This window comes from Tubulanus polymorphus, chromosome 10, assembly GCF_964204645.1.
Source record: "Tubulanus polymorphus chromosome 10, tnTubPoly1.2, whole genome shotgun sequence".
NCBI lineage: Eukaryota > Metazoa > Nemertea > Palaeonemertea > Tubulaniformes > Tubulanidae > Tubulanus > Tubulanus polymorphus.
In genome coordinates, this window is record NC_134034.1 from 1,251,043 (window position 1) to 1,261,882 (window position 10,840).

General features: G+C 38.8%; 2 protein-coding genes across 2 annotated transcripts; both read right to left on the bottom strand.

The window, feature by feature from the left end:
- Window positions 1-674: 674 nt before the first annotated feature.
- Window positions 675-2,069, bottom strand: LOC141912266 (uncharacterized). Its single transcript, XM_074803492.1, has 3 exons — window positions 1,813-2,069; window positions 1,500-1,570; window positions 675-1,083 (listed from the first exon to the last, which is right to left on the bottom strand). The coding sequence occupies exons 1-3, from the start codon at window positions 1,990-1,992 to the stop codon at window positions 783-785; spliced, it is 552 nt and encodes a 183-aa protein (XP_074659593.1). The 5' UTR covers window positions 1,993-2,069; the 3' UTR covers window positions 675-782.
- A 1,656-nt stretch (window positions 2,070-3,725) lies between these two features.
- Window positions 3,726-10,400, bottom strand: LOC141911848 (adenosine deaminase AGSA-like). Its single transcript, XM_074802915.1, has 9 exons — window positions 10,021-10,400; window positions 9,491-9,637; window positions 8,527-8,593; window positions 6,805-7,015; window positions 5,310-5,440; window positions 5,016-5,221; window positions 4,685-4,842; window positions 4,215-4,417; window positions 3,726-4,075 (listed from the first exon to the last, which is right to left on the bottom strand). The coding sequence occupies exons 1-9, from the start codon at window positions 10,355-10,357 to the stop codon at window positions 3,946-3,948; spliced, it is 1,590 nt and encodes a 529-aa protein (XP_074659016.1). The 5' UTR covers window positions 10,358-10,400; the 3' UTR covers window positions 3,726-3,945.
- Between the last annotated feature and the right edge of the window lie 440 nt (window positions 10,401-10,840).

Genomic DNA, 10,840 nt, shown 5'->3' on the forward strand with positions numbered 1-10,840 from the left:
TGATGCGGTCTGTATTAGGAATCACTTCTCGTCGTGTATATTGACTTGTCTCGCCTAGGAAAAAACATACATTTATTCTAACCACTGTTTCATCATTAAATTCTCGTGTATAGAACTGAGTCCACCGAGCCGTCAACGCGTCTTAACGTGACCGTTTGTCGTACGCGCCATGAACTGTTTTGTACCAGAACAATCAAAAACTGACCTATCCGGTCAATCTATAGATTGCGCATGAGTGGTCCGCGAAAGGATTATGTTAGTTCGTCTCGAGCATGATCAACCAGAGGATAGGAGCTCATAAAATGATGATTACAATATAACAGATCTGCCACGACCACGATTTTGACCTTTAAATACTAAAAGGGAGCAGACGTGAAAGCTACGTGTGGATACGTATTTCGGAGGCATCGGATTTCCGCTCTCCCGCCCGCCATAAGTTCTCTGAGTTTGATGGTACAGTAGACTCCACTTAAGTCAGATCTAATCGACTTTAAGATAAGCGTCTTCAACATTTTGTGGTGACTTCAAGATACGAAAGCGTGGTTTTTTTCGTGCAGCCTTTTAAAAGTCCAGTCGAAAAAGCACATAACTGCAAGACCTCAGTAGCTATCCGCAACTGCCAGAAAATATTCAAATGCTTAAAAATCAAAATAGTTTCAATGATTTTGGTTCTACGATAACGTGTAACGTTTATTTATTCAATATGAATTCCAAAAATGTTATTAATTGTTGTTTATTTTATCGCGGTCGTTACCACCAACATCAACTACAATACAGGTTAATTATTGCTTTCCTAAATCTGCTTCTTTCGTTAACATATCATCTTCCAACATCGAGTAGAAAATGTTACATTTTTCCGAAAGTTGCTTGCGAAGTTTCTCTTTGGCGTAATCTTCAAATTCTTTCATCGATAGACTGCCGTCATTGTCTTCATCTAACTTTTTTTTCATATCGCGCCCTCGCCTTCCGGTAAAACCCAAGGATGCTATAAAATTCTCTATTTCCTCCTCGCCGTCCAGCGTACCACTTTCGTCGTAATCATACTCAGCGAAGCACTGTTTCCAATATTCCACGACCCTCTTACTGAAATTGAAATTTATCATATGAAAACATCATCCCACATGCAAACAATTCAACACTCGCGCAAAAACTTTATTTACGCAAGCTAGTTAGGCTTTGGGTCACGTCATCAAACGAAAGAATAGAACTTGCTCAATGTAGTTCTTGCAGGAAACCTTATAACGATGATAATGATTGTAGTTGTAATTAATGATATGTTTTTCTATATCGATTAACAGTTGTCAAAGCTAAACCACCACACTTCCTACCCCGGGACCTAAAACAGGTGACAATATGAAGTGAAATAAAGTTTTCTTGCATTTGCAATATTTTGTTTATATCGAGTAAGAAATTAAGCATGCTGCTTCATTAGATGTAATTGATTCATCAACAATTTACTCATGGTAAAATCGTCATTTTTTATAAACAGTTTAACTTACGTGAACCAGTCTTCCATGTATTCCTCTAGTGACAAACCATCGCCATCGCGATCATACGTTTCAAATAAATCCTGCAAGTATAAAAGTAAAAACGTTGAAATGTAGCAGATATATTTCACTCAGCAACGTTACTAGCGAAAAATACTTTTATAAAGTGGACAGTTTGATGAGCTTATATTGTTTTTTGTGTAATGTATAACTGATCATTTATCGTATTAAGTACAAATTCTTTTTAAATAAACTACTTGATATAGGTATTTAAAAAAAAAAACATTTCTAAAGTGCTATCACGATCAACTGGAGTAATAATTACCTCGAGATATTTCTTGTTTTCGATCACTTCTGACATTTCCTCTTTTGAAAGACGTGTATTTCTATCGGAATGTTTGCCGACGAATTTTTCCACGACCTGATTCAGTTGCTGTTTGTACTTTTCGTCGAGTCCATACTCATCGATAAGTGGCTCGAAAACGTCTCCGTAGTCCATATCCATCTTGCAGGGTATTTTGTGAATTCTCGCTTCGCTCCTGAAACTCGACCAGTTATTGAGCGCTATTGACGCCTAATGTGACTGGTTTAGCGGTGGTGGCCGTTTTTATACTTTACTAGTAATTTATTTCGGGCAAGTTTAGGCCAGCCAAACTATTCCTGGTCGAACGCGTTCAATTCTAGGAATTCGTTGTTTTCGAAACAACAAATATAAGTCCCCGACGTATGGGTTAGTGAAATTGTTCTTAAGGGCATGACCGTGAAGTGATTTTGGATATTTTCTCATAACTTATAGATTCACGCAAACGTCTAGAATATGACACACTCGGGAATAGTAAAATCAATCACTAATATATTGTCAATGTTTTTCAAAGTCGATGACTAAACGAAACCCAAAGTTGATAATACATACGTTTATTCTAAAAGCAAACTTAAATTTATCATTGAACACAAATGAACCGACGAAATGAAATTATTCCTTTTTTGAAATTAGTTAAGACTAGTAGTGCGTGTAGTCGGACGTGTATTACTCGTAAACAAAGAACCCGCAATATTTTTGACTGAATCGTTATGAAAATAAAGCCTATTTTCTGAAAAATGTTCCCCTTCGCATCGTCATAGATTGATTCCACATTTACAAAATTCCAATGGCAATACAAAATGATTAACATTTTGAATAAACTCTGATGATGGAAAGACTAAGAGAACAACAATTTCTTCAACGACGAGAGGAGTAAGGTTAACTGTTTATTTGAGACGACGATCTGGGTTCTATCTCGTGCGTCAGATAGATTGTTAAAGCGTAAAGTACGTCAGGTCTCGCTGATACAGTGGAAGGATATAATAATAATAATAATAATAATAATAATAATAATAATAATGATAATATTCATGATAGTAATTATCACATCCTTTCTCTGTATCTCTACGAATATTTCTTTTAACGTATTTATCGCTTTTTGTTTTGTTTACGGAAAGACAATGTTTTATTTCGATATGAAAATCGTGATTGGTTGACGTTATTTGACTTTATGTTCTGTTTATAAGTGACACGCACAATATGTTCAATATGATCAACGCTTATTACTTATCACGAAATCCATGGAATTCATGAAGTTCAAGGTGAACTTGGCTTGGATTTTTATGTTTCAATTTTGTTTTCTTTTACGATTAACATAAGATATCATTTTCTTATGCATGAACGTACATGAAATAGCGCAGCTCCACAGCGCTGCAAAAGAATATAGCTTGTTTCTAGGTGGCATTATGTGTGAATCGGTCAGGCGATTCACAACAGTGTCTGATACAAGCATTGTATTGCTTCGTTAAACCGAGTCGAAAGTTCATGTAGATCGACAAGACCGGACGGGTCGTTGCCAATGTGAGCATTTACATGTACTTTGTAGGAAAACAGTTCAATAGACTTTCTATTCAATTCGGATCTCTTCGGACACGATTTGTCACAATTAATAATTCAAGATCGGACACGATCTTGAATTATTAATTGGATATAGGCTAGGGGCTCATAAAGCGATGATTACAATATGATAGGCTGCTACGGTAAAAAATTCCACCTCAAATACTTTTTGAAAGGAGACCCTCATTTCGTTCGAAGCTATCGGACGCATCGCTCTCCTAGAAAAATGGTTCCGCAAAACTCGTTCTAATTCCTAACCTATAACCAACGACGAAAAAACATTTATGAGATGCAAAATATATTTGAATATATTTCGAAACACAAATCTTATAGATCATCATGAATAAGGGGCGGGGTTTTATTCGAGACGTTATATGCTAATTATACAGAAAAATGATTGACACATGCACACTAGTTCAAAAATCTTTTTTTTCAACGGTCGAAGTTAAGTTAGATTTCTTTTATCGAATGACGATGTCGTTCTGATATTGCTAAGTCTCTGTGCTGGATGGTCGGTGTGTCGGCGGTGAGCTGCTCTTTCTAGTTGGAAACGACATAGTTTTGTTGGTTGAAGCGACTTTCGGCTAAAACTTTGTCTATGAATTGCGACCATTTCGTCTGCCAAAGTCTAAACGCCTTGACCTTCTCTTCATCGCTCATTGCGCTGTATCTGCGCACGTTTGAAAAAAAGAGAAATTTCAAATGATCTATATACCATTGGTACGTATATAAATGGTGGATGAATGATGATAAAATTTATCAAAAAATCGAGTAAATTAAATTTCATTTGATAATCTGGTAATATTTACTTTATCGAATTGATGGCTAGTTGTTTTAACAATCTGAGGTCGTCCTCGGCAGACGCGAAGCCCATGAACGCCATGTAGAAGTCGTGAGATAGCGGTAAAGCTCCCCAGATCGGTGGATCATCAGAAGACACGACCACCGGGTAATCGGTGCTGAATAAAGCCGAGGCCGGATGATTCCTTAAATCATCTACCAGTTTTAACACCTACAATATATCAAAATTCAGACATTTACTGGACTCAGTGCGTCACAAATGCGTCCGGGGCTCTGATTCATTTACAGGTTCAAGTTTAAAACCAAAGTTTTGAAGAGGAACCGCTTTAACCAGATCTACGTAGATCAGCAAACGGGAAAAAATTTGGGTACTTTGTAAGTTAACTAGATATCATTTGAAATACTCTCTCACACTCCATCTCTCTCTACCTCTCCAACTCTCCCCACCTCTCTCTCTACCTCTCCCCACCTCTCTCACCTGATTAGACACCGGATTTAACTCGACCGCGATCGGTTTTTCTCGAATCGATTTCGCGACGAACGGATGTTTAAGTATGGCGAACCCGTGACCAACACGTGACGTATTTAACAATACAGCGTCAACCATATTATCATCGACATCCTCCCCGTTCCAATCTGAAATAAAACAGTATCATTGGTGATGTCATAGGGGGATTCATGGAGGCAGATATCTTTTCTAGAAGGATCTATAGATTAAATCAAATTTGATGTCATAAGGGGATTATGGAGACGATCTGTTAAAGAAGGGTCTATTTGATGATGTCATAGGGAGAAGGTATCTAGATTACTGGTCTCGCCGGCGTGATAGAAGTACGGTAGATCGACTGGTGGGTTCATCTGCGACGGTAATAACAGATCATCGAGAAAATAGAGCAGCGAATGTCCGGGGTCCTCCTGACCGACCAAGTCAAATCCGGCGTAGAACGACGGGTATTTCTGACGGAATTGGATCGCCTCTTTCACCCGGTCACCGATCAGCGACGCGTTTTGAGCTCTGCAATTTCAAAAATAACGAGAAAAATAATTTATATGCAAATCAATAATCTTTATCATTCGCGTGTCGGCACGTGACTGCTACGTACCGAATCGCCGAGCCGATGACCTTGAACCCGACGAAATCGTTCGGGTAATTTTTTACGAACTCCTGAGTGGCTGATCGTAAAATGTCCAACGATTCCTCGCGACTGTTCAACGAACCGTCGATGTTATAAGTCTGGAAATTTAAAAGAAGTCATATTTCTAGAGTCCAGAGAACTAAGCGAACAATAGTGTCGTCGAGGAGCCGTGTTAATTTAGAAGCCTAGATTGCACGTTCGTGTCTTGATAAGTCATCTTTAGATTGGTTTCAAAGCTGTTAGATTGTTAGCCATGGCTTTTGGGGTCAGTTGCACAGTCGTGACTTAAGTCCAATAGTGGTCTTTATCTTAAGACTGGTCTTAAGTTGTTAGATTAGCTGTAGAACTAAGTTGGTCTTAGCCAGGTCTTAAGTCTAAGCCATGACTATGCAACCAGTCCCTGGGGTCAGTTGCACAGTCGTGACTTAAGTCCAATAGTGGTCTTAAATATAAAGACAGGTCTTAAGTTGTTAGATTGGCTATAGAACTAAGTTGGTCTTAGCCAGGTCTTAAGTCTAAGCCATGACTATGCAACCAGTCCCTGGGGTCAGTTGCACAGTCGTCACTTAAGTCCAATAGTGGTCTTAAATATTAAGACTGGTCTTAAGTTGTTAGATTAGCTGTAGAACTAAGTTGGTCTTAGCCAGGTCTTAAGTCTAAGCCATGACTATGCAACCAGTCCCTGGGGTCAGTTGCACAGTCGTGACTTAAGTCCAATAGTGGTCTTAAATATTAAGACAGGTCTTAAGTTGTTAGATTGGCTATAGAACTAAGTTGGTCTTAGCCAGGTCTTAAGTCTAAGCCATGACTATGCAACCAGTCCCTGGGGTCAGTTGCACAGTCGTGACTTAAGTCCAATAGTGGTCTTAAATCTTAAGACTGGTCTTAAGTTGTTAGATTGGCTATAGAACTAAGTTGGTCTTAAGTTGTTAGATCGGCTATAGAACTAAGATGGTCTTAGACTGGTCTTAAGTTGTTAGATTTGCTATAGAACTAAGTTGGTCTTAGCCAGGTCTTAAGTCTAAGCCATGACTATGCAACCAGTCCCTGGGGTCAGTTGCACAGTCGTGACTTAAGTCCAATAGTGGTCTTAAATCTTAAGACTGGTCTTAAGTTGTTAGATTGGCTATAGAACTAAGTTGGTCTTAGCCAGGTCTTAAGTCTAAGCCATGACTATGCAACCAGTCCCTGGTGTAAAGCGCCAGTATAACGTAAGGACATCAGGAGTGTAGGAGAACTGATTTTATTAGAAATTAGAAGCTTTATCTACTGAGCTATTTTAAAGTTTTAGACAAAAGTTTTATTTCTCCATCGGCTCATTTACCCGATGAAGCTACTAAATATCCATTTTAACTGCAAAACTCTTGATAATAATATAAAGAATAAGTTAACCTACACAACTAGCCTAACTGTTCATCGAGTTTATCAAGAAAACTGAACAGTTTTTACGTGAAGATTTTACCGGGGTTAAAAGGCATCTCGCTTCGACGTACTGCACATTGTCCTCCACGGCTGACTTGAAAGCCGCCTCCAGATATTTCGCCATCAACGGTTTGTAATGTACCAATCCACCAATCGATAGAAACACGTTTAAAAATCGCTTCCAGACGGCGTTTATCGTCGGGTACAGTTTCTGCGGGTTGGGCGTCTCCATACTCATTTTCTTATACAACCTGACAGTTATTTAATTCAGAAGAAAAGAATAAATATAGCCGCAAAGCAGCGATAACGGGTTTTCTGTACAGCCACGTGATGTTAATGAAAAACAAGGAGAAAAGAATAAATATAGCTGTAAAGCAACGATAACGGGTTTTCTGTACAGCCGCGTGATGTTAATGAAAAACAAGGAGAAATGAATAAATATAGCCGCAAAGCAGCGATAACGGGTTTTCTGTACAGCCGCGTGATGCTAATGAAAAATAAGGGAATTATAGAAGTTTTCGGGATTCGAACTTGATGTGCCACCAAATTGTCTTATACTACCTATTACTTAATTAATTCATTGATTCAGAGAAAAGAAGTAAAGACCTATTTCGTGAAAAAGGAAAATTAAGTAATTAATTGATTGGATTATAAGTGATTTATTTCTAATCACAGAAAGTTAGCCTGTTGTGGCAGGTGCGCGATAACGTTGTATCTTCTTTATTGAAAAAATAAAGATATTTTTTACCTCAAAAAATTATCGCATCCTGTTTAAACTATGACTACAAAATTTACAATAATTTTTAACAGATATCATTGATACGAAAGACAAATAACATTTCAGTTTAAAACAGATTAAAACGGTATTATTGTTTGCATTTCCTGTCACGTGATGTCTCGACACCGTCGCGAAAATGATGAATCGCGCGAAATTTAGGATAGCGCGCTCAAAATCTTAACACCGGGTTTGACCCTAATCTCGCTCGTATGTAACGCTAATCCGTGACCATCAGACGAACATTCTGACCAAGTGAATAAACAAGTTTGTTTGGTCAAGTCTAGTGACCTTTTAGCTGTGACGATCGGTCATACTCTGACTCTACAATGGTTTCTTATTATGCCTCATTTTGTTGTCAGAAATTTCCAAGGAGGACATTATTGTTCCCAGAAATTAAAATCACCTGCTTAAATCATTCGTTACACCGAAATATCGTCGTATCTATAGGTCTATTGTTTAATACCTCACCACTAGCAGAATTCATTCAAAAACTGTGACGAGGATTTACAAAAAGAGCACATTTCCCCAATAGTTATCCTAAACCTAGCAGGACTCGAACCTGACACCATGAGCATGCCAGCCGACAACGCTAACCCCCAGACCATAGGCCAGTAGTGCTTGAAACAGTTTGTAAGTTAATCTGGACAGTGTGGTGACTGGTGACCAGTCGGGTGTTAGACCGTGTGGTAACTGGTGACCAATCAGGGTGCAGTAAATAGTGACCAATCACCATTCCCCGAGTTTATTAGGCCCCACTTTGCCGGAAGTTTTCAAGAACATCTTTGTTCTCAAAATATTAGAATTACCTACGAGATTTAAAACCGTGTAGTTGTAACAACTATTTCTATGTATCGTAATAAAGCATAAGATTTCCCGTATGACTTCCCCGAAACATTGATAGCTAACTCCATAGCCTTAATTAGATAAATTCCAGCGGTTTTCAATTATTTTACTAATTAAATCTGTCACAAGTTGATGACTCACATATTGTCGAACGCCTCCGGAGAGGCGGCCTCGTCACGAGCTTTCATTACATTCCTCCAACTGCATTCTGTAAAATCATAAACACCATACTTAAAAAAATTCATCTGAATTAGAGCTATACATTTCATGATCGTGAACACTGCAGACTTGTTACTGTAATTCAATTTACGGATCCCGTTTCACGGAACATTTCACGATTTATTTCATGTATAATTAATTTCAATATCATATCGCGGAAAAAATTTTTTTTCATGGGGATCTCTGCATCAGACTGTAGGATAATTCTAATACCCGTCTATAAAACCAGGCCCAGTTTAAGGATTTATCCATAGGGATAACTTTGATACCCGGTCTATAAAACCAGGTCCAGGTTAAGGATTTATCCCTAGGGATAACTTTGATACCCAGTCTATAAAACCAGGCCCAGGTTAAGGATTTATCCCTAGGGATAACTTTGATACCCAGTCTATAAAACCAGGTTCAGGATAAGGATTTATCCATAGTGATAATTTTGATATCCAGTCTATAAAACCAGGCCTAGGTAAAGGATTTATCCCCTAGGGATAACTTTGATACCCGGTCTATAAAATAATCATTCATTCTGTTTCTATAGCATTGACACAATTTGTCAAATATCACGATATTTGTCCATTATGTCATGATCGTTATCGGAAAAAGCTCTCTGAAAAGTGGAGTCCATTTTATCAACTGATTTTCGCAGACGGCAGCGCACGGTTCGTTTGTTGTTGGCGTCGAATGAAAGATACGTTATCTTTCATTCATTTTATTAAAACCTAATCTTTATGACCCGTTTTGATAAAGGCTTAGATCATTTACATGTTGTTTCGGCGATAACGACAGAAGGTCACGTTTCGGACTCTCTCTTGTCAGGCGTGGTGTTGTTTTGAAATTTTTTGAAATTTTTCGATATTTTCTTTTCTTTAAATAAAACATTCGTTCTTACCAGGTTTAGCGGGCAGTTTATTCATGTATTTAAACTGTAAGGTGCCGTCATTAGTAAAACACATGTAAACATCAGGTGAGTATGTGGCCAGCTTAATTAGCTCGTGGAAGTCTAGCATCGATGAATCGTGGGCGTGCAGAATGGCTCCTTAAAAAGAGAGATAAAGAGTGGAGAGAGCAGAGGGAGATGAGAGAGAGAGATGGGAAGAGAGATGGAGAGGGGAATGAAGAGAGGGGAAGAGAGAGGTGAAATCTGGGGGATTGCAGTGATTCCTTAATTCAAAAAATTCAAAAAGTTAAAAATCAGTGAAATTTGAATGAATTGAAGCCAGATGAATAACGGCCGTGATTGTGATGGAATTTTGTGTAAAATATTTTGAAATGGAATGAAAAGTTTACTTTTATCAGATTGTATGAATATTTACAAATATCTTCCAAATGAATTTACCTTTTTATCAATCTTTCATTTGGAATTGTAATCAAGTCTCTTTTTATCATAAAACAAGACATAAATAAAAATGAGTCCCTTACCTTTCGGCATGATTTTGATGATTTTAAAAACGGCACTTTTTTCAATATCGTCTCGAGCCAAGAAAAAATGTCTGGACGGCGGGAATTTGCCGTCTGTCAGACCCTGCGCGATCTCGCTACGTTTGGCATCCATCAGTATTTTATTCACGGACGCTTCGGCCGCGTTCAGTTTCAATTTAGCCCCGATCCTAGTCGAGAATTCCTCGTTGAAGACGGCCTTACGCCGGGCCAGGTAGTCGACTCGACTCAGGGATAGGCCCGGGTTCGGTAGGCTCAGTATTAGTAAGAGAAATACCCACGATGAAATCATTGTGGCTGTAGATCCTAGGTTGTTCATGATGACGGAGCGACTCTCGTCGTATAGACTGCGTTAACTCACTCAGTGATCGAACTCTTACTGATAAGACCTCGCGCGCGCGATGCAGACAGGCAACAGTCAGTGAGATCGAGTGCGATTGATGTCGTGAACCCATTAACCCACGTGTGACCCGGCTGCAACAACCATAGGAAGGGCGAAGACACATAATATTAAAGAGTATGTACAATCGAAGTCACGATTTCTACTTAAATATTTCAAGATGGTGAACATGAAGCGCAATGAATACTTACTGGAAATCGTGCGCTGCCAACGACATCGTCACGAGCAGGTTGGTCCAAATCAGGTGGGTGTTGTTCGGGGGGGGGGGGGAGGGGACGTTACCAAAGAGAACTCGAAATTCTCACAGGAGTTTTCACTCATTGCCGCATCGGTGATGTGCCGGCCCATAAATTTCAGGACGTAAGTAAGTTTAAAGCCTACTCTATACGGAATTTAAAAGAT